The sequence below is a fragment of the Microtus ochrogaster genome, unplaced genomic scaffold, assembly GCF_000317375.1.
Source record: "Microtus ochrogaster isolate Prairie Vole_2 unplaced genomic scaffold, MicOch1.0 UNK15, whole genome shotgun sequence".
NCBI lineage: Eukaryota > Metazoa > Chordata > Mammalia > Rodentia > Cricetidae > Microtus > Microtus ochrogaster.
The window spans coordinates 2,784,558-2,808,913 of record NW_004949113.1 but is presented as its reverse complement, the minus strand read 5'-3'; the positions used below and the strand labels follow the sequence as shown (position 1 = coordinate 2,808,913).

At 42.3% G+C, this 24,356-nt stretch overlaps 1 protein-coding gene across 1 annotated transcript in view; it reads right to left on the bottom strand.

Annotated features, from left to right (window-relative positions):
• The window catches only part of Lonp2 (lon peptidase 2, peroxisomal), a 76,771-nt gene that overhangs the window by 48,039 nt on the left and 4,376 nt on the right, over positions 1-24,356 (bottom strand). Inside the window, exons 2-7 of the mRNA XM_005367024.2 lie at positions 15,249-15,483; positions 12,580-12,711; positions 10,262-10,384; positions 8,613-8,776; positions 7,139-7,233; positions 2,780-3,038 (exon numbers count right to left, since the gene is read on the bottom strand). Coding sequence (XP_005367081.1) covers positions 2,780-3,038; positions 7,139-7,233; positions 8,613-8,776; positions 10,262-10,384; positions 12,580-12,711; positions 15,249-15,483 — 1,008 coding nt within the window. The remainder of the gene's footprint in view (positions 1-2,779; positions 3,039-7,138; positions 7,234-8,612; positions 8,777-10,261; positions 10,385-12,579; positions 12,712-15,248; positions 15,484-24,356) is intronic.

The window sequence follows — 24,356 nt, the reverse complement described above, 5'->3', positions numbered from 1 at the left end:
CCCTGTCTTGAAAAACCAAAAAAAAAAAAAAAAAAAAAGAAATACAGTCTTTGGTTGTTTTAAAAATCGATCTGACTTACAAGTACCTTCCTTTCTTATAAACATGTGAACCCAGCAAACAGCTGGGTGTCATGCAGGTGTGCCAGCATTTAGGGGAGGGAGACAGCACAAAGCAATGTTTCCCTTCCATCTCAGACTGCAGAGCAGGGTGTACACTTGGAGGCTAAGGCGGAACAAAACTTCCTAGGAGTGTCAATAGAGGCCATGTGACCACTCACGTCACTCAAATGCCAACCCTGCATGTTTCCCAAAGGCTTCCGCTGTCACATGTTCTCAGGGGACTCCCAGAGCTATGATCTACCCTGGACTGCTCCTTCTGCCCGCTTCCAGTCACCTTCAGTTCATCACTGGGATGTGGACCCACACTCGGTCCTCACTGTCTCTATTTCTTAGCAAGTAGACCCCACTCTCTGTCCATGAGCCTCTAGCAGGTTTTCAAGGAAAAGCTTTCACTTGGTTTTAGTACTTTGCAGTTATCCCAAAAGCACAAGGGTGGATTGCTGTGTTGTTCAGTAAACTACAGAAGACCCATGCCTAGAATGTAGTTAAAGTCAGACTGAATTCACAACCAAACCTAAATAACTTTTTAAGGCGGGGACAGCAATGACATTCTCTATCTAAACCACCTATTTCTAGACCCATGATAGTGTATATTCACTACTAGGCAAGAGACTTTTTTCATAATTTTGCAATATAAATAATAACACTGAGAATAGGATAAATGGTTTGAATGGAATTTAAAATCAGATTAAAGTTTATCAAAAGTCATATTGAAGCTTATAAAGCTAGACTCGTTCTCCTGAGAATGTACATTTAAAATAATAGCAAAGCTAAGGTTTGAAGTAAAAACTCAGAACAGAGATTGAAATCCAGCAATGCCATTAAGAAGTGATGAGCCTCGCATGCCTGTGTGCCAGGTACTGTGCATACAGAATTACCAGCACCCATGGGGAAGAAACACACTCCCTGTCAACCATGTACCTGCAACAAAATGCCCTCACCCTGCCTAAGGCCCACCACAGTGCTGTGCTGCCCTGAGAAGGAAAATCATCCAAAATGAGAGGACACATAAGTCAGTGGGAAGGGGTTAGCCTCATGAGTTTTGTAGTCAAAATCAGATTTCAACCCCACATACTCTGTAGTTGGTCCGCTAAGGGTGCAATTTTATTATGAAAGTGAACTATAGCCTCTAGTGGCACTAGTGAGAACAGGACAGCCTAGGCAACAAAAGAAACCTTTTGAAATTGTCAGAAGAATGACCTGAATCCATTCTCTGGCCTGATGTGTACTCTCATTCCTTATTAGAACTTTTGCAGGCTTTTTATTTTATGTATATTATTCATGTACGAATAAAAGAGAGTATTTTTTAAACAAGGTCTTACATAGCCCAGGTTAGTCTCAAACTTAGTACATAGCTATGACTGGTCTTGATCTCCTGGCCCTTCTGCTTCTACCTCCCACATGGTAGGATTACAGGCATGGGCCACCCAGAAAAGAATTATTTCTCAGAGAGAAGTTTTTCAAACAGTTTTCCCACTGTTAGCTAAGGTCAGTGATCTCTGTGAAAAAGACTAGTGGGAAAATAAGATACTAAAAATGCATCGTATTCTTTCACCAGCAGTTCAGGATTTCCATGTTTCACATTCTCTTCATGCCAGGCTGAACCGCTGAGGTACACTGCAGCACAAACACACCCCTTACACACATATGATGGAGGAAGGTCATTGGTTAATTAAATAAAGGAGCTGCTTGCCCTGATAGGTTAAAACATAAGTGGGAGGAGTAAACAGAACAGAATGCTGGGAGGAAGAGGAAGTGAGGTCAGACTCCATAGCTCTCCTCTCGGGGGCAGACGCCTCAAAGAGACACGATGCTCCACTCTTGCGGGCAGAGGCGAGAGCTCTGCTCTCTGAGGCACACGCGATGAAGCTCCGACCCAGGATGGACGTAGGCTAGAATCTTCCCGGTAAGACCGGTGCTACACAGATGATAAGAAATGGGCTAGTCCAGATGCGAGAGTTAGCCTAGAAGAGGCTAGATAGATGGGCCAAGCAGTGCTTAAAAGAATACAGTGTCCGTGTAATTATTAAGGGGCATAAGCTAGCCAAGCGGCTGGGGTGCTGGGGACGCAGCCCCGCCGCTCCTATTTCTACACACATACTCTAGGTGGGTGCTCTCACAGTTTGCAATGGTGCTACAGAGTCCTCTGACCATAGAGTATAAACCTGGGCTCCCCAAAAGCCTCTTCCAATCAGGGCAGCAGGGATAATCACAGAGCCAAATAATAGAAAAGAAAGATAAACCTGATTATAATAATGTAGCTTAGTCAAATGTAACACTCTTATAGTCTTTTTTTTAACAGAAAGTGAGTCCAACATATAGGGTAAGCTGTGCTAGATATGGTAACTTTTCTTCTTAGTGCAGGAAGACAAGAAAGACTGCAGGCCAAGCAAATTTGCTCTCAAAGATTACTCACCCCCTCACATCTGCCCACAGTACCGCAGTTACTCTTGCAAAGGCTAAAAGGTTAGTATCATTACTTAGGTGATACTACTAGGCCAAAGTAAACGTAAAGGCAACTAAAGTCCAATCACAAAGAAAGTTGCAGTTCTATTCAGGTAAGAGTACAGAAGTTGAGGCTTACGCTAGTCAGCCCACCGCACAAATGTCAGCTACATCGTGAAGCAGAACCAGAGGGGAGGCTGAGAGCGGTGTTTACCTGTGTCCTCGAATGTCAGACTGGTCACACACGCCCCCAAGGGCGATCCTGTGGAACTCTCGACCCAGAGTCTTGGCCACCGATCTCCCCACACTTGTTTTGCCTACTCCAGGAGGGCCAACGAAACAGAGGATTGGGCCCTTCAGGTTGTTTTTCAGCTGTCTGACAGCCAAGTATTCCAGAACCCTCTTCTTCAACTTTTCCATAGCATAATGGTCATTGTCCAGAAGAATCCGGGCTGCCCGAATGTCCAGGCGGTCTGCCAAACAGAAGTCACTTCAGCACTCAGAACTCTCAAGTGAATGAACGCCTTCCAAGCGTTGCAAGAGACTAAATTTATTATTTAGAAAAAAGCGATCAAAACCAGATTTGGATCCCTGTAAGTCTTCAAATAGATTATGCTAGCTAGCTTTCTGTCAGCTTGGCACGAGGTGGAGTCATCTAAGAAGAGGGAACCTCAATTGCGATAACACTTCCACAAGGTTGGACTATAGGTATGGTGACTGATGTGGGAGGGCCCAAGCCATTGTGGCAGTGCCACCCCTCAGCGGGTGGTCCTGTGTACTGCAAGGAAGTAGGATAAGCAAGCCCTGAGGAGCAAGTTAGTAAGAGCCACTCATCCATGGCCTCTATGTGAGCTCCTGCCTGACTTCCCTGGATAATGGAGTATAAGCTGCAAAATTTAATAAGCCTTTTCCTCTCCAAGTTACTTTTGGTCATGGCATTTACCACAGCAATAGAGAACAAGCTAAGACAGAGAACTCCATTGCTGCTTGATTATTCTATTTAAGATTCAGAGTCTCCAGAGACATTCACCCATTACAACCTTATCTATGCTCAAATCATGGACTTTGCAATGATTTCTAAATATACATTTTATTGGCCGGGCGGTGGTGACACATGCCTTTAATTTCAGCACTCGGGAGGCAGAGGCAGGCGGATCTCTGTGAGTTTGAGACCAGCCTGGTCAATAAAGCAAGTTCCAGGGAAGGTTCCAAAGCTACAGAGAAACCCTGTCTCGAAAAGACAAAAAAAGAGACTCATATGCCATAACCATGTGGGGTGTTTTACTAAGACTATGCAGACAGTTTAGCATACACAAATCAAAAAAATGTACTGCTATGTTACGTTGGCAGAATGCAAGCCAAATTCATACAATCATCTCAATAAATGCAAAAAAAGCATTTGACAAAATTCACTTTCTTTTCATGATAAGAATTCAGCAAACTTTGTGGTGGAAGCTGATGACTAAGGAGGAGACTAGAACCAACCAAGGTAAGGCACCAAGAGGCAGGCAGCCCACAACACATGGGCCAAGCTGTGGAAGCAGGGAGGAGACTGGAACTGACCCAGATTAAGGCACCCAGGCTATTAAGAGAGGAAGTATAAATTTCTCTTGGGGTTGTGGCCACTGGCCTGTTGCGATGTTTCAGTGGATGGACCCACACTTGTGTGCACAGTGGCAACACTAAGCAGATTCAGTGGGTTGCACAATAATTTTAAAAAGTATGGTTTTGGCATAAAAACATTTGTAAGACTGGAACAGAACAGAGTCCAGTAATAAATAAACATATATATATATATATATATATATATATATATATCCTACTAATTTTCAATAAGGCCGTCAAGACTGCATACTCTTCAAACAAATGCTGTAGGGAGAACTGGATAGTACATGCAGATGAATGAAAATTCTTAGAGTTGTTCTTGGCAATGATCATTTTTTTAAATGACATCAACAGCAAGTCTTCAAATGCAAAATCAAGAGCTGGGCATGGTGGACATGCTTAAATCCTACTATTGGATAGGTGGAAGGCAAGAGGATCCTCCTTAGCTATATAGGGAGTTCCAGGGCAACCTTGCCTACATGAGTCCCTGTTTCAAACAAGCACCAAAACAAATTACCACCAGTGATGGTGAGAATACAGAGAAATGGGAGTCCTCATGCAATGTCATGGGAATGTGAATTGGTATGTCCAGAACTAGAAACAGCACCAAGGTTTCTTTTCTTTTTGGGGGGTTTATTTTAGCTCACACTTTCACATCTAGTCTAGCATCAAGGAAGTAGGGCTGGAACACACAGAAACTAATGCAGGGGCCATGGAGGAGAGCTGCTTGCTGTTCCCCACAGCTTGCTCAGCTTGCTTTCTCACACACCCAGAACCACCAGCCCAGGGGTGGCCCCACTCGCGATGGACTGGGCCCTCCCACATCAATCATTAATTAAGAAAATGCCCCACAGGCCTGTCAGCCTTACGAAAGCATTTTCTCAACTGTGGTTACTTATTCTAAAATAACTCTAGCTCGTGTCAAGTCGGAAAAACAGAAAACAAAACCAGGACAGTGTGAAAATAATAAACACCTGAGAAACTTAAGAAAATAGTTTTTTTTTTCCTTTTTTGAATCAGGGTCTCATGCAGCACAGACTTGTCTTAAACCCACTATGTGGACCCAGAGCTATTAATCTTTTGGCTGCTGCTTCTCAAGTGCTGTAAGTACAGGTGTGTGCACCATGCTGGGAACAAGGTGTTTCTAACCCTTTCCTTTCCTCTCACTCCCATGCTCCTGGGCATGTTTTCAGTGACTGCTATGATCTTGGATGATACAGAGGTTTCTTAGCAATTAAAAAATAAACCTGCCAACAAGGTGGTGGTGGTGCACTCCTTTGAACCCCACTTGGGAGGCAGAGGCAAGTGAATCTCTGTGAGTTCAAGGGCAGCATGGTCTACAGAACAAGTTCCAGGACAGCCACAGAGGTACACAGAGAAACCCTCTCAAGAAACCAAAAATAAACAAGTAAACAAGTAAATAAACCTACCATATGACTAAGCAGTCCCATTTCTGGGTATATGCCCAAATGACTGAAATCAGGACCTAGGGGAATGTCCACGTGCTGACATAAAGTACAATATATTTACAATACTCAAGAAATGAAAACTGTTCAAATGTCCATTGAGACAAACAGCTGAAAAAAAAATGTGGACTATCATGTAACTATTATATTTAGCCTTAAAAAATAAGGAAATCTCATTACTTTCAACACAGAGAGCTTATTACCCTAAGAGAAATGAAGCAGACACAGGCACATAGATGTGGAAGTTAGAACTCTCGGAAGCAGAGAAGAATGGCTGTCAGGATCTTGAAGAAGGGGGTGTGGAGGTGATGGTCAAAGAGTCTCACATCCAGTTAGACAAGTGTGAGTCTGGGGACCTACTGCATGGCACAGTGCCTAAAGCTAACAATACTGCATGCATTCTTAAAATTTGCTATGAGGTGGATATCAGGGAGTTTGAGGCCAGCCTAGTCTACACAGTGAATTCCAGGACAACCACGGCTACATAGTGAGACCTTGTCTCCAAAATCAAACCAAACCAAACTTTGTAAAGTGGAGGGCTAGAGATGACTCTGCAGGTAAAAGCACCGGCTGCTTTACCAGACGACACAGGCCCAATGCCCAGCACCCGCAAGGCATTTCACAAGTGTCCATAATTCTAGTTTCAGGGGATCCAACAAACCTCTTCTGGCCTCCCTGGGTACTGCATGCATGTGATACAGACATATATGGAGTCAAAATACCCATACATATAAAATAAAAAAAACTTTAAAAATGTTGCTGAGAACAGCTGTCACATGTTTTTACCATCTCTCCCTCTCCAACGCTGCTTCCCTAACACACACAATGAATGGGAGTCAACTTTGGGAAGTGATGGGTATACTTATAGTGTAGGAAGTGGTGATAATTTCATAAATGGCATTTTGAATTTCATCAAGACATAATCTTAACATGTGTGCAACTTTTTCTACGCCATGGCACCTCAATAAAGTGGTTTCAAAATAACTGAAGTAAACTTTGTTCTGTTTGTTTTTTGAGATACAATTTCCCAATGTAGCCCAGGCTGGTCTTGAACCTAGAACCACCCCCCCCCCCCCAAGTGTAGGAATCCAGGCATGTAACACCGCATCCTGTTGTGTTGTATAAAATGAAAATCTGCAGGGCTGGAGAGATGGCTCAGCGGTTAAGAGCACTGCCTGCTCTTCGAAAGGTCCTGAGTTCAATTCCAAGCAACCACATGGTGGCTCACAACCATCTGTAATGAGGTCTGGTGCCCTCTTCTGGCCTGCAGGCATACACACAGACAGAACATTGTATACATAATAAATAAATAAATTGGGCTGGAGAGATGGCTTAGTGGTTAAGAGCATTGCCTGCTCGTCCAAAGCTCCTGAGTTCAATTCCCGGCAACCACACGGAATATTGTATACATAATAAATTAATTAATTAACTCTAATTAAAAAAAAATGAAAATCTGCATCAGCTTTCATGAGACTGAAAAGCAGGCATCATTGTGAGCTCACCGGTTGTGCTTTTGTTCCAAGGAAGCTCCACCATGAGTTCCAAATAATTTCTCGTCAGAGCATATTCAGGCATTGACTGAGGCATTTTTTTGAGTCTGTAGAGGAAAATATGTAAACAACAGGTTCAAGAACACAATAATTCCACAATAACAGAAAAATCAAGTGTGTCTCCTTATCAAGCATACTTGAAAACCCTGACAAAGATTTTAAAGAGCTAGTTCACACACACACACAAAACATAAAATGGATGCTCTATTAAACTCCATGGTTATTATGAATGTACAATCCACTGTAAGTAGGTACAGACTTAATGCCTATACAAGTAAAAAAAAAATAAAATATATCCTATTTTGTTTTCAAGGTTTTCCTGTAGTTTGCCTATACAAGGACAAACTGACAGTCCCCATCCCCTGGAGTTAACTAATTAATTCATTGCAACTGGGGACAGAACCTGGGCCCTCGGATGTGACAGGCAAGCATGCTACTGCAGAGCTACAGCCCCAGCTCTCCCTGGAATTTATCATCTAATGAGAAAACAAAACCACAGAGCTGGGATGTAGCTCAGTACATGCATGTCCTGGTTAAACTCTTAGACCCACAAAGCAAACAGACCCCTGACCTGTGAACAACACTGTAACTGAACAAAGGAATTTGGTCAATTCTTTTAGACACTGAAAAGGCAGCTACAATAGTTTGGTGTAGTGGCAGAATACAAGCAGAACAGATGAGTCACCTCTAAATCACCTCTCAGTCTTTGAAGAAAAGATTAGTGCATGTGGTGTGATTTAGGAGTATTAATACTGTTTTCACAGCTGAGCATGGTGGTACATTGTCTATGGTCTATTATTAACTGAGGAGGCTGAGGCTTAGTTCAAAGCCAAGGCCAGTCTGATCTACATAGATCCTACAAAAAAAGCTGAGAAGAAGAAATGTTTCAAGACGTAAACTACACAAAGCAATAAAGACGGGGAGAAAATTCCACCAATCACAGCTGCAAGTCAAGAATAAGGGAGGGTAGGGCTGGAGGATGGCTTAGCAGTTAGGAGCATTTGCTGCCCTTACAGAGGACCAGGGTTTGATTTCCAGCACCACATGGTGGATCACAAACATCTGTAACCAATCCCAGGGGATCCAATGTTCTCTTTTGGCCTCCTCAGGCACTGCATGTATGTACAGGCTAAATACCCATATGAGTAAAAAATAAATTGAAAGAAAGAGAAAGGGGGGAGGGAGCGGGAGGGAGGGAGGGAGCGGGAGGGAGGGAGGCCGGTCATTTGGAAGGTCAAGAAGGACAAAAGTGGGCGATGAGGTAATATGCATAGGTAGCCTAAGAACTGATCAAGCATAAGAAAAGATCAGAGAATAAACAATAAAGCAGGTTTACTCTGTGACTCGAGGTGGCATAACCAAGTTTCCACAAGCAATAACTTTTAACATTAGCAAGCAAAATGAAAATGAAAAAATGAACTTTTACCTTTTTATCTCTTTTACACAGACTTTATGAGCCTGCTCTGGCATGTTAGATGTTTTTATTTTTTTCTCCAGCATGACAATGTCATCATTATCTTCTTCCTCATCCTCATCTTCTAATGTCCCTGGGATATGAGTAATCCTCCTGATGGGGCGTATTGCTATAACCTAAGTAGAAAGTATATGTCAAAGCAAATTGGAGCTGAGGCAAGAGGGCTAAGAATTAAAGGGCAGCCGAAGCTTCAAAGGGAGCCCTGTCTCCAAAATATTAATAAAACACAAGAAAGACAAGACAAGAAAATAAAAGCAAAAAGGAGCTTGAGGGAGAGGAAGAGGGAGTACGAGAGAGAACGAGGAGAGGAAAGAAGTACAAGGCAAGGTGAGCCAGGATGGTGCTCCACAGGCACTTTAGGAAGTAAGGCAGGTGCACACATTTGTTCCGTGGAATTAAAAAGCAGACCAGCATAAAGTGAGCATGGTTGTCAGTGCACACAACAAATAGGAAGTGTCTACAAGGGAGCACAGGTGTCGTCTGCACTTAACTGCACGGCTGTTTCCTCACATGTACCACCACTTACACTCAGTAACTGCCATCGCGCTCCTGCACGCAAATGTCTCAGCATTCCCACCCTTTCCACATTAATTTCAACTTCACCTGTCTCATGACCTGTCCCAGGCGAGTGCCCCCTTGCTTTCTTGTGATGTTCCACTCCTCCAGCAAGGGGCTACTAACCCCACCACGTACACACACTAATTACCGTGCTTCAGTAAGTTCTGGCTTCTGTTCCATCATGCTCAATTGTTCTTTTTCCAATCTAAACTCCTTCCTATGCCAATGTGAACAACCTTTCTCTCCTCAAATGGCTTTTACTTACATTTTCTCTTCCCATAATCCTCCTGCCCTCCCAACAAGACAGGGTTTTTCTGTTGTAGCCCTGGTTATTCTGGAATTTTCTCTGAAGATGGGGCTGCCCTCAAACTCAGAGCTCTACCTGCCTCCCTAAGTGCCAGGATTACAGGTATGCACCAACACCACCTGATTTTTCCCCATGATTTTGCTGCAATATTTTAAAAGTACTAATGTGTTCTTTGAATTCCCAACTCATTAGTATCAAACTCAAACTATTGCTAGACAAAAATGATATACTAGCACTTTGGGAAGGTTGTGAAGAGCTGATAGGGCTTATACACTAAAAGAAAGAGAAGAAAATCCAGGCAATAAAAAGAACTACTCTGAACACATCAAGATCTTCTGAGAAACAACAAACTTTGTCTTCTTGATTTTCAAATTCTTCTCAAGTTTTCTGTTTGCTTGTTTATTTGTGAGATAGGTTCTTGTTATGTAGCTCAATGCTGGCTCTCATCTCCTACACTCAAGAGATCACCTTACTTCCAGCTCCCTAGGAGCTACAAATACAATCACACACTGGCTTCCAAGTTTTTCTTTTCTCAAAAGAACTTAGTCTCATATTACAGAGAGAGAGAGAGAGAGGAAAAAAAATGTAATAAAAGAATGTGCTGGGTATGGTGGCATGTGTCTATAATTTTGGTACTCTTGAGGCTAAGGAAAGAGCATTGCTGTGAGCTGAAGACCAGCCTGGGTGACAAAGCAAGATCCTGCCAAGAAAGAAAAAAAAAGAAAAGGATATTTACCCGCTTGTCGTCATCTTGTTTGGGTTTTCGGGTTTTTTGAAGTAATTTCAGGCCTTCAATCTGTCTGACAAGCAGGGGTATGGTCATCTTGAACCGATCCTCCAGGCTCACAGCATCTAAGATCTAGTAAAGGTAAGTAAATTAATAGCACCTTTTCCAGAGGCATATGCTCTAAACAAGAGTAGATAGAACCATGATTTAAGTTCTTAAATTACAAGAAAGGCAAAACTATAATCTGCATGGCCCTGGCCCTTCTGGGGCCCTATCAGGTTGGTGTGGCTGTGCCTGGGCAGTTGCCAGCGCTGCCGAGGCGGAACTGCCTAAGAGGCAGCTCTGAGGTACTCTGTGTTATCATGGGCCTCACCTTTAGCCCAACCTGAACCTCTTACCTCGCCACTTTGGGTACCTTGGCCACAATGGGCCTGGGTCATCCAGTCTCCTGCAGGGAGCTATGAGATGTAGCCACCATGTCAATTTTCAATGTATAATCCTCTAAGCGGAAAGAACCTCAACAATCCTGCTAACAATCATGATGGGAATCATGCATTAGCATGGCTAACACCACCAAATTAACTATATTATCAGCAAAGTAGAAATGAGCAGAATTTAAAAAAAAAAACACAAAAATATTGATTTTTATTTTAAAATGCCATATATCCCATGATCAAGAGCTAAACATATAGCTGGGCTTGGTATCACAAGCCTATAATCCTAGCTACTTGAAAGACTGAGGGACAGGGATGTCAAGTACAAGGCCTACTTGGACTAGAGTGAGTTCAAGGCCAGCCTGAGCAACAAGACATTGTCTCACAACATAAAGTAAAAAAAAAAAAACAAAAAAAAAGGAGCAAGCATATAGAATGGTATTCGAGTGCTTGCCTAGTATGTGTAGGACCCAGGGTTCAATCTTAGTACTTAAAAGAAAAGAGAGAACCAAACATAATTGTTTTTAACTGTTTCTGAGAATAGTCTATGTATATTTTGGATCTCAGCAAATTCTAGAATCAAAATGTTAATTTGTGTATATGTCTGTGTGTGTATGCATGGTGTTTGTGTGTGTGTGCGTGTGGTGTAGTGTGCATGCATATATGTGTATAGAGGTCAAAGGGTATGGGTATCTTCCTTTATTTCTTTCTAACTTATCTTTTGAGATAGGATTTTTCGGCGAACCCAGAACTCACTCACTAGCCAGTGAGCCCCCAGGAACCATTGGGAGTTACTTACAAACACACACATACTCCATGCCTGGATTTGACATGGGCGCTAAAACTCTGAACTCAGGTCCCCGTGCTTGCATAACAAGCAGGCACTTTACCCACTTAGCCATCACTCCAGCCCCAAATACTAAAATTTCTATAGATGATTAACAGATCTCAAGGACAGCCTGATTTGGCACCTGCACCCCACACTCCCTCAGGATAATGTGCTCACTAATGCTGCAGCCAGGTGACTGCAAAGCATGTCTTCTCTCTCCTGCTTCCTTCTGACTGCACCAACCACAGCCTATCATTGAGGACCTGAGTCTGAATTCCCAGGAACCATGCAGAAGCTGGGTGTGCTGGCTCACCGCCATAACCTTAGCACTTAAAGGGCAGGGGAAGGGGCAGGCAGATATCCGAGAACTTACTGCCAGCTAATCTAGCCAACCAGAGAGCTCCAGGTTCAACGAGAGACCCTGTCTAAAGAAGTAAGGTGTAAAGTGATGGAGAGAGACACCCAACATCTATCTCTGACCACCTCATATCCCAAATATGTGAAATTTTTAAAAAATTAAATTTAAATAAAAATTAAATATTTTCTTTAAAAATAATTTTTGCTTTCTCTGTCTTTATAAACTGACCACCAATACTACTGATTGTACCCCCAAAGCACTGATTGTGTCAACAACAATATAAACTCTGTTTGCTTTGGGTCTTGACACACAGTGTGGTTGTGCAGCCTAAGTTAGTCTTAAACTGCTGATTCAGAGGGCTGAGATTACAGCTGTGTGTCACCAGGCCTGGTAAAACAACCAGCTATGAAAGTCAACTCGTATTCTTCCCACCCCCTCCCCACTTCCTCCTCCTCCTTTCTAGAGAGAGGGTCTCATGTAGCCAGAGTTGGCTTTGAAATCCATGTGCAGCCAAGAATGACCCTGAACTTCTGATCTCTCTGCCCTTACCTCCCAAGTGCCTGGATGACAAGCATGTGCCATAATGCCTGGCAGAAGCCGATTTTTTAAAGAAAAAGCATTTTAATTACATCCTTGAGCCTCTAAAATGCAGTTATGAAGGCGAAAGTGTAAGTACTATCCAGATCTATTCCAGAGGGCACAGTACCTGCAGCTTCTCTTTGTTGCTTGTTCGAATAATCGAAGTTAGAATGTCTGGTAGAGCTTCCCTTGGAAGGCTATCTAAAAGACGTCTCAATTTAGCAACGGCAGGGACTGACATATCCAACATTTCAACCAACTGAAAGAAAAAAAAAAGAGAGTCTAATGAAATAAAGCAGTGGCATTTGTGAACTAAAATAATCTGATTATTATACAGGTTTAATGTTATGTCTGCATCTTTTGTTTTGAAAGATCACCAATCCATACATGGCAAGAATTTCACAGGCCACAGGAGAAACACTTCCTTCACAGAATGCATATGGGAGGGCCTGAGAGGCAGGTACAGGTGCCACTCTCCAGGGTTGATGACCTGTGACCCCACCCCCACCCCCAGGAACCATATGGTAGAAGGAGAGAACTGAATCCTGAAAGTTGTCCCAAGTAAATGCAATATTTTTAAATGTCTATGAATGAAAAGCAAAAATGGCTAGTAAGTACTTAACACTAAAATTACAAGACTTTGTAAATTTGCTATGATTTTTTTTTTTTTTTTTTTTTTTTGGTTTTTCGAGACAGGGTTTCTCTGTGGCTTTGGAGCCTGTCCTGGAACTAGCTCTGTAGACCAGGCTGGTCTCAAACTCACAGAGATCCGCCTGCCTCTGCCTCCCGAGTGCTGGGATTAAAGGCGTGCGCCACCATCGCCCGGCTAATTTGCTATGATTTTAAAACTCAAATTTATTTTTTTTTATTTTATTACATTAAAAAAATACCAATCCAAATTTCGCTCCTTCCCCTTCCCACTCCCTCCCACCCCATCCCCTCCAATCCTAAGAGAGGGCAAGGCACCCTGCCCTGTGGAAAGTCCAAGGCCCTCCCTACTACATATAGGCCGAGCAAGGCATACATCCAAAGAGAATAGGATCCCAAAAGCCAGTCCATCAGTAGAGACAAAGCCCAGTGTCACTGCCAGTGGCCCCTCAGTCTATAACAAAGCTACAAGAAGAATACGATGAGCCCCTTGCCTTCCCCATCTAGGTTCACTAATTCTTCCTGTCTGCGACGTGGCTCTCTCTCTGTTCACTTCACAAACAGACACACTACATGTAAGCTGCAGGCATCATGACTCTTGTTCCTAATCAAAGAACACTTTTATATAACTATAATATAATAATTAGATTATGGAAATTAATAGCACAGTTGATGCTAATATGATAGCCAATTACTAGTTGAAATCCTGACTTTTTAGTATACTATTTGGGTTAATTAGTATGCACACTGATAATTTAGTTGGTGCACACACACAAAACAAACAAAACTTGCAGGCTAGAATATTGCAACACATTAAGCTGAAGATAAGGACAAATGACAGAAGTTCCCTTTCATTAGGGCTCACAGTAGGCCTGCTCTTCCTCATCTCCTCTGACTACAGCAGCTGCGGTCTTTTCTTCTGGATTTGGTCTATACTCGGCTTCTCCTGCGCTCACTTAAACACACTCTTCGAGTCCAAGCAGGACAGTAAAGCCAGTGGCTTCAGTGCACGGACTTAACTAAAAGTATGTAACACGGAATAAAGCACAGGTATAAAAATGAAACAAAGCGGAGTATAGACTTTCAAATCCAGAAGAAAAAAGGCGGAAACTAATCTAATTTCCCTACAAAAGTTCTTCTAATGTCACTGTAAAACCTCCACATTTAACAGGTTTTTGTGGACTCAAACTGGAGAGGAATAAGGCCAGAAAAGAGGCTACAGAGTTGAGCTTCTGCATGAGACGGGAGCCGCTCTACCTCCCACTGCCTCTGCAAACCAGGAGTAGACAAGCCTGCCTGGACCAGTTCACATACTGGGGTTCTTTCTTCCAGGACATTCTTCTTTCAGCCTGAAGTTACAACTCCAGACCCTCCACATTTCTATTGCTGTTCACACATCAGGAGTGCAGATCTCCTTGGATAGCCATCAGATGCAAACACCACAGTTTGTGCACATGTGCTCCACACTTCAGATGTCAGTGGTGTCTGGAATAAGACCTTAGACACCAGCTAGTCTTCACAGACTCAGGCAGGGTCAGTGGACTATACTAACAGAGGGTGGAAGACTACATTTCATCATACAATCATGCATTTTTATTATAGTTTTAAGGAAGACGAGGTGAGAGAGGAGGTTTTTAATCTAGGATTGACTGAAAAAACTGACACGTAGGCTTAAGGAGTACAATTCTTCATGAACAGCCAAGGCACGCTTCCCTCCCAGCATTCTAGCAAGCCAAAAGTGCAACCGTTCTTAAAATTGGGTCACTAACCTGTGCAGTGTGCCTGGACCTGAAACAATATAACTTTTATTGTCCTGACTAGGTATTTCAGTGGCAGCTCCGGGTTATTTTATTTTAACATTAAACACTTAGGGTTAACAGGCATCTGGTTGGGAGGCTCTGGGGATTATCAAGAAATTGTAGTCTTATCTTTTGGAACACTTTTAGAAAGAGTTGGCCATATGTCCAGGACGATTTAAGTACAAACCTAGGCAAAAGAAAACTAAAATACACTATAAAATACCACAAATCATTTCAGTGTATGCAGCTCTACACAGCCCTACAGCTTGGCCACCTCACTGAGTCACCTGAGCCCAGGACAGCGAAGAACCAAAGGGAAAAAGCTTTTGGGGGAGTGGAAGCCACCCACCTGCACTGCATATCTGTAGAATTGCTCCGACAGCTCTCCCAGCTCCTCCCTGGCTTTGCAAGTGTTGGGAAATTCCTCAAGTCGGTCCAGCTGCTCCACTTCAGCCACAGGATACGGCTTCTCTTTTAAGACCTGCACAATCTGGAACCGGCACAGGCCTGTGATCAGCAAAGTGTAGTGTGGCTTGGGCCAATTACTGCCCACAACCTGAACTGCCAGGGCAGCCGTCCCAATCCTGAAAAATACATAAAACATTGGCATTAAACTTAACATGGCAGATCAGAAATTCCCTTAAAAAAGTGCTGACATAGATGGTGTGGTGCTGTCCATCTTTAGTCCTAGAATTCAGGAGGCAGGGGCAGGGGGATCTCTGAGTTTGAGGTCAGCCAGGCTAAAGTTCCAGGACAGCCAGAACTACATGGGAAAACTCCCAACCCCCCAAAAAAGTGCCAACTTTCCCAGACTCAGAAAGACAAATATCATGCTTTCTTTCATATAGAAAATACAGATTTAAACTTAAAGATATATGTGTACACCTATATCTATAGCACACAAAAACAGAAAGGGAACGTGGAGAGGGAGAAAGAAGACTAAAGAATGAAAGTGTCACCGTGAGCCAGGCAGTTGTGGTGCATGTAAATGGAGACTGCGCGTTCATTTCCCAGCCGTCCAGACCCAAATAATTACACAGAAACTTTATTAATTACAGCAATGCTTGGCAATGACACAGGCGTATTTCTAGCTAGCTTTTACATCTTGAATTGACCCATTCCTATTAATCTGTGTATCACCATGAGGCTGTGGCCTATGGGTAAATGTTCTGGCATCCTTCTCCTTCGGCAGCTACATGGCATCTCCCTGACTCTGTCTATTTTCTCTATATATCTGTGTTTAAATTTTCCACCTGGCTTTATTCTGCCCTGCCATAGGCCGAAGTAGCTTCTTTATTAACCAATAGTAATAAAACATATTCATAGCATACAGAGAGGAGTCCCATCAGATGTACACCTTTAATCCTAGGACTCGGGAGGCAGAGGCAGGTGAATCTCTGAGTTTGATGCTAGCCTGGTTTACAGAGTAAGTTCTAGAACAGCCATGGCTACAGAATAAAATCCTGGCTCAAATAAACAAAAAAAAAAAAAAAAGAAAAAAAAATGCCATGAGACCCATTACTTCATATTCTAACTAAAAAATTAACAAAAGATAAAATTCTAAAAATGTCTGCATTGTGGACAAATTCTTTTAATAACAACAGGGAATCTAAAGTATGAATTTTGTATTTCTGCACTTAAATTATCATTTGGTATGTGGTCTGTTAGACTACTACAATCTAGTGAGGTACAAAGCACATAATCTTACTATACTTGGCACATCTTTTAAAAATGAAGTATAAATTCTGTTGCAGGATATTTGATCACACCGTATGAAAATGTGGCTATGTTTTACCTCACCTGCCTAAGTCACCTGAGTGGTTTAATAAAGAGTTGAATGGCCAAGAACTAGGCAGGAGGAATTAGGAGAGACTTGCAGGCAAAGAGAGGAATTCAGGGTTAGAATCTGGCATGCACCAGTGAGGCACAAAGGTAGTCAGATACACAGAACCAAGAAGAGGCAAAGAGTCACATGGTAGAACATAGATTAATAGAAATAGGTTAACTTAAATTATAAGATCTAGTTGGGAACAAGCCTAAGTTAAAGGTCAAGCTTTCATAATTAAGTCTCCGTGCCATTATTTGGGGGTTGGCAGTCTAAAGAAATTCTGACAAGAAAGACTCACTAGAGAATTACATATATTTGGGTTATTTAAATATAAAAATATAGGAATAAAAGTAGTTGGTAATTACATAACTCAATTATATCAAGTAGGAACACCCGAATACCATTCTAAAAGGCTAAAACATAAACAGCATAAATGAATGTCCAAATCTGTCCCAGTATTACCTCTGCTAACATCAAGCCAATTATCTCCATCATCAACCTACTATTTAGATTTATAAGCACTTAATCTTCAACTGCTACACATGGACGGCAAAAACTCCCAAGCACACACTGCAGGACTTAGGAGAACTAAGGGCATGTATCCCAAGAATCCTTAAGCCTAGTTACAAGGGGCAGAATCCCACTGAATGAATTGAAAGGTTTTAAGTTTTAGCTCCTTATCTAAAATATTTCTGATCAAGTCATATGCACATGTAATATATACGGAAAGAAAGTCTTATCTGCAGAGCCGGAAAAATAGCTCAGTTGGGAAAGGATCCTGCTCAATTCCTAGAACCCACAGGATGGAAAGAGACCAACTTCTGTGGGCTGTTCTCTGAACACCAAAAGAACACTGTGGCATGTATACAAAATTCTCTCCAACACACAAAATAAATGAAATAAAAAATATCCAAACTAAAGCAAAAAGCTTCCAGATCCCAAGTTAGAATATGTTATCCCCTCAAGGAAGGTGGTAATCTCAGAAGGAAGCTAAAATTAACACAACACTGTCTTAAGGCACTGTGGTAAGGCATCATGACCAAAGTAACTTGGGAAGGGAAGGGTTTCCTACAGCTTGCTTCATCATCCAAGTAAGCCATCACAGGAAAACCAAGGCAGGAACAGAGGCAGATGTCATGGAGGGGTGTGGTTTATTGCCTTGCTCCCTATGGCTTGCCCAGCCTGTTTTCTTATAGAACCCAGAACCACCAGCCCAGGGGTGGCACCAGTCCCAGGGAGCTGAGCCCTTCCACATCAATCAAGAACATGCACTCCTGGCTTTCCCTTGGGCCAATCTGGTGGGGATATTTTCTCAGTTGAGGCCCCTTTTCCAAATGACCCTGGCCTGTGTTAAGCTGACATAACTAAGCAGCACACCTGCACTCTGGGGAAATGGAACTAGACTTCTGCCTATTTATCTCAACTGTACCGAGCCACACACAATATGGCGACACTCAGTAAATTTGCTGGCTTGTATATATAGCAAATTCCCAATTACTATAAACTCTGTTGGATTATACACAACATTTACTCTCCTAGCTTTGCCTCTCTCTACTTTATAGAACGAAGCAAAACTAAAGAGATGAGCCAAATCAAAACCTCCAGATTGAAAGACAAATTTAATTATTTTGTCTATGTCACCAATAAAATGTTACACTAAAAAACGAATTTTCTTACAAAGCATGTGTGTGTGTGTGTGTGTGTGTGTGTGTGTGTGTGTGTGTGTGGTGAAAGGAATGTGTTGCAAACTAAACCAAATTTAAGTTGGACTTATATTATACCTCTCAGTTCTAAAGGGACAAAGGTTTCAGTGTATTGTTTCTTTCTTGAACCCGCAAAGAGTGGAAAGAACATATGCCTTTTTATGTGTGTGTTTGCACGTGTACATGTGTGGAAGCCAGGGAACTCAGAGTCGTTGGTTCTCTCCTCCCACTATGTGTTCAGAACTGAACTCAGATTGTTAGGCTTGGCTGCAAGCACTTTTACCCACTGAGCTTCTTGATGGCCCTGAATATATATGCCTTTCAAAGAAAAACATGACTTGTGACATTAATTAGACCTTATTGGTATTATTAGATATGATACCTGATAAAGACACTTTCAGATAACAAGTATTGTGGAAAAATTTAATTCTATTTTAGGCAAGACATAGCATCTTTTTGTGGCAGCCTGAATAAGATGCCCCACATATTCCGGGGTATTTGTATACTTAGTCCCCAGTTGATGAGGAGACTCCTAGGAGAGGCACTGCCGGAAGAAGTGCGACACTAGGAGCAGGTTCTGAGGTTTCAAAGCTTCCTGCCACCCTGTGTGCCCTCTCTGCTCATGGTCTGAGATTTAAGCCCTCAGTTGTTTCTGTCACCATACCTGGTGCTTGCTGCACACTTTCCCACCATGATAGTGACAGACTATTATCCCTCTGGAACCATAAGCCAAAATAAAGCTTTCCTTCTATTAAGTAACCTTGGTCATGCTGTTTCATCACAACAATGAGGATGTAACTGAGACAAGTTGGCACCAAGGACTGGGCTATTGCTGTAACAGATCTGACCACACTGTTATTTTTATTTTTGATGAATGTTAAATGTAGGACCATATTTCTACATGGTGTGACAGTAGGTTCTCGGGCCATGGTTGGTATCTGAAGCAGTCACCTACCCTTCCAAACAGGCTGTGCTACCCTAACAAAAGCTCCTGGCTTTGTAATTATGTAGATGCCTGGGAAGAGAGGTCAGTTCCAAGCTAGTGACAGAGCTGCAGATGTGACTGCAGTCCTGCCACCCTGAAACAGAACGTTAACGAACTTCCACCTCAGTTTACCTTGGGGGATAAAAGGTGTTCAGATAATAAAGACGGGTGATCTTCAGGATTTGAATGAACCCTGAGACTCCCTTCCAATATTGCTGTGTGAACTGTGTCTCAACTATTCCCGCACCTCCACTCCGGTCCAGAGGGGGAAAATGGTTTATGTTGGGGCATCGGACCCTGTCAGTTAAAGAATCTGGAAATTTAGAGTAGGAAATCAGCAGAACACTATAAGCAGAATCAAGGTACCATTCTGGTAGGAGCTCGGAAGACAGGGCTGAGAGCTAAGAAGACCGTGGAGGCCCAACTCAAGAAGTTTTAGAAGAAAACAATATTACCAACATGGCTAGAGGACTGTTTTTGATATTGGTAAAAAGTGTGGCTCTTTTTTGCCCACATTCTAAGAATTTTCCTGAGGCTAATTAAGAAGTAATGGACTAACTTCTTTGGTAGAGGAGATTTCAAGACAGTTTAGTATTGCCTCCATCACACAGTTACTAGTAATTATACTTATGCGGGACTACAATGAGGAAAGAGCAAGGGGGACAGAAATGTAGAGAGAAAAGGGCCACTGGAAAGCTTAGTGGGAGAGCCAGACACTGTTAGAATTGGTGTCATTAAGGATGGGTCAAATCTGCACCGGAATAAAGGAAAGGGCCTCCTCAGGGCAAGATCCCACTCAGCTAAGCTTCCAAGCTGTGAAAGGAGAAGACAGAAGGAATTTTCTGCTCTGAGAAAGGAAAAACAAACAAAATCCACTGCAAATGTGATTCAAGGGACCCGGGCAAATCACAAGCTGCAGCTGTTCACAGGCTCTGGCTTTAGAGTCCTGAGCGATACATGAATAAAGAGGTTGTAGAACCCTCCTCCGTGGATTCAGAGAACCATTAAGACCAGACACATGACAGGGGAGTCTCTGAATGAAGTCCCTGAGAGGGCAAAATGCCTTGAAAGGCCATTCACGAAGCTGTGAAGTTGAAGCCTGAGTTTCAGTGGAGACTCTAAAATGTTGAAGATGCCAGAGTTGTGCGATATCTGCCAAGGAGAGCTGCACATAGGGCACAGAACCAGCCTAGGAGCATTTATAAGTGTGTTGCAGGCAGCAAAGCTGGAGGGATAGAGCCATCTAAGTCCTGACACTAGATATGAAGTTAGAAATTTTGGTGTTTGACCTGCTGGGTTTGCTTCAGTATTTCCTCACAATGCCCTAATCCCTCTGTACTGGAAGGGTAATATGTATTCTCTGCCATTGTATGTTGCAATTATGTAAATAGTTTTTCAATTTTACAAGGCATTATAGTTAAGAGATTTCCTTAAGTTTCAAGAAATCGCCATCTTTGGACGTTAATACTGTTTTGATTGAAAGACAATGAAAAATGTTTAAATTGAACTGGATACATTTTGCATTATGACATGGCCATGAGACACTGGGGTCTGCAGAGTAGAATGTAGTAGTTTGAATAAGATGTCCTCCATATTCTTGGACATTTGAAGACTTGAGCCCCAGTTGGTGGTGCTGTTTGGGAAGGCTTAGGAGATATGGCCTTGCTGGAGGGATGTATCACTGGGGTCGGGCTTGGAAGTTGCAAGGCCTCCTGCCATCCCCGGTGCACTCTTGCTGTCTCCTTGTAGCAGGCTTTCTTTGGGGCCACCAGCCAGCTCCCATATCATGACACAGAGACTTCTTATCAATTATGAATGCTTGGCCTTATCTAGCTCTTATAACTTAATTTAACCTGTTTCTTTTCATCTATGTTTTGTTTCAGGGCTTTTAACCTTCCTTTCATTCTGTATGTCCTACTCTGTCTGTCTGTCTGGTGGCTGCCTGGCTCCTGCATCTCCCTTTCTGTCTCCCTCATTCTCTCTTCTCTCCTCCCACTTATTCTCTCTGTCTGCCAGCTCCACCTATCCCTCTACTGCCTAGCTATTGCCCGTTCAGCTTTTTATTAGACCAATCAGGTGCCTTAGGCAGGCAAAGTGAAATAGCAACACATCTTTGCATAATTAAACAAATGCAGTAGAAACAAATGTAATAATACATCTTTGCCTAGTTAGAGGAATGTTCCACAACATGTTCTGCTTGTGGTTTGAGATGTGAGCACTCAGCTGTTATTTCCACCATTCCTAGTGCTTGCTTCTATGCTTCACCACCATGGTGGTGATGAACTCTTATCCCTTTCAAACTGCAAACCCAAATTAACCCATCTATAGGCTCCCTTGGTCATTGTGTTTGATCACAGCAAAAGCAAAGTAACCAATATACTACTCATCTCCAGGTTTTATACATGAAACTAAGCAAATGAAATAGTCAACAAATCTAATTTTATACTACCATATATATACACTGTCTTTACATTGTTTGTCACTGTGATGACTAATTTCAACTGTCACCTTGATAGGACTCTGGGCATGCCTGTGATAAACCAGCTTGATCCAGTTAATTGAGAAAGTAAGGCCTGCCCACTGTAAGTCCCCTGGTCTATGATATGCTCTGTATAAATAAGATGAGCTGAGCACAAGCATTCTCTGCTGTCCCAGGTTCTTGATTTGGGTGATGTGACTACTACTTCAAGCTCCTGAGGCCCTGACTTTCTCACCTAAAATGTGAGCCACAGCTCCTGAAGCACCTTTTGTCACAGTATTTTATCCCAGCAGAAGAGAAATATTCATGATACACATTCTTCTAAACAGCCTTGCCTTCTACTAGAGCATGTGCCTGGTAAGACATGGCCAAGAGGTCTACTTGGAATTTGCAACTTCAGATCCAAATTTATACCTTTGAATGAGTGATGCCTTTCCCTTCATGTGATTGCCCTGCAATAAATGCATCGTTGCAGTACTGATTTTGTTAAAGATCGAAGAAATTTGAAGCTCCCAGTTGCAATGTACCTTCAGAGCTTGTAAAACATTATAGAATATCATTTCACATGAAGTCTGAGTAGGAGGGCTATTGTTTGTATAATCTGGAAACTACTTTGGGCAATCCAGGAGAACTGTCTGAAAACCCCCTCTACAGTGGTAGGAAAATCTAAATCTATACTCAAGAAAGGCTGTTTTCTAAGGTGAGAGCAGAATGGAATTATCTAAACTGTGCCCTCTGTACCAAACATGAGATTTTTGTTGTCATTGCTATTTCCATTTTACTTAAAAGCCCTTCATTCGTTGGGATTTCCAACCCTCCAAATCCTTTCTGTAATGACACCAGTACCAGTTCAGTTCTGCCCGTGCAGGGGAAATGGAGGGTTCTCCACTCCTCTCCTCAATCCTCCTCTATGAAATCTATGTTTAAAATTAGCTGCCTATTCAGAGAGCAACACCACTAGGGGCTGTATAGCTGTAGGTGCTTTGCTGCTCTAAAAAGTTTCCTTGTCTATCATTTTGCTATATCCCTTTTACTGCTAAAAGGTGCCTGATGTGTGAAGTTAAGCTCTTCGTACTCTTTTGGGGGGGGCACTACCCAGCTCCCAAATAAATCACATACAGGGGCTTATTCTCAGTTATGAATGCCCGGCCTTAGGTTGGCTTGTTTCTTGACAGCTTTTCTTAACTTATATGTTATCCCAACTACCTTTTGTCTTATCTTTCTCTATTTCTGTGTGCCTTTATTCCTTTCTCCATGGCTTGCTATGGCTGGCCCCTGATGCCCTCCTCTCCTTGTTCTCTTTCGTCTCTTGCTCCCAGATTTCTCCTTCTATTTATACTCTCTGCCCGCTAGCCCTGCCTGTCCTTGTTGCTGCCTCAGTCTTTATTAGGAGCATCAGGTATTTTAGACAGGCAAAAAAATCACAACTTCACAGTTAATCAAATGCAGTATAAACAAAGTAACACACCTGAAAATATTCCCCAGCAGGTGCCAATATCTCCTTGTGACAAGTGAGTAATCTAGATTCAAAACTGGGGAAATAAAGTGGCTATCCACAGTTATAAAGACATGTGCGAGCAATGGAGAACCTGGCTTAGGTCTTATGACAATTCTCACTCTATCTTACCACAATGGATGATACGAATTTGCACTATCAGGAATTAAGAAATGAATACTTAGTAGCATAGTGCCCTGGCTAGTTTTATGTCAACTTGATACAAACTAAAGTCACCTGAAAGGAGAGAACCTTGGTTGAGAAAATGCCTCCATAAGATCAGGGTGTGAGCAAGACTATACAGCATTTTCTTAATTAGTGATTGATGTGGGAGGCCCCAGCTCATTGTGGGAGGTGCCACACCTGGGTTGGTGGTCTTGCATTCTTTAAAAGACAGGCTGAGCAAGCCATGCTGGACAAGTCAGTAAGCAGCACCTCTCCATGACCTCTGCATTAGCTCCTGCCTCCAGGTTCCTGCCCTGTTTGAGTTCCTGTCCTGATGAACAGTGATAAAGTGTAAGCCAAATAAATCCTTTCCTCAAGGTACTTTGGTCATAGTGTTTCATCACAGCAATGTAGCTCCTAACTAGGTGAGAAACAGAAAACAGCATTAATGACACAGTGGAGAGAGTTACCCATATCTGGGAAACATGGTTTTAATTTTGTCTTAGTGGCACATTCTTGGCTTTGTTGCCAGTGATAATTTCCTGAAAATGTATCATTATTAATAACTATTTAACAAGGCAGGATTATATTAGAATAATCCCAAATTGTATAAACTAAAGGAGATGTCTGTTCACTGTTACCTTTTTTAAACATTATTTCCAAATGGGAGACACACGGCTTGCAAACAGACTTTTCTTAGAAGAGTCGATAAAGACTCTAGAAGAGCTAAGTAGACTCTTCACTACATACCTGCCAATATAAAATAGTAAATCTAAAATTTTTATTATTAGATAATATTTCT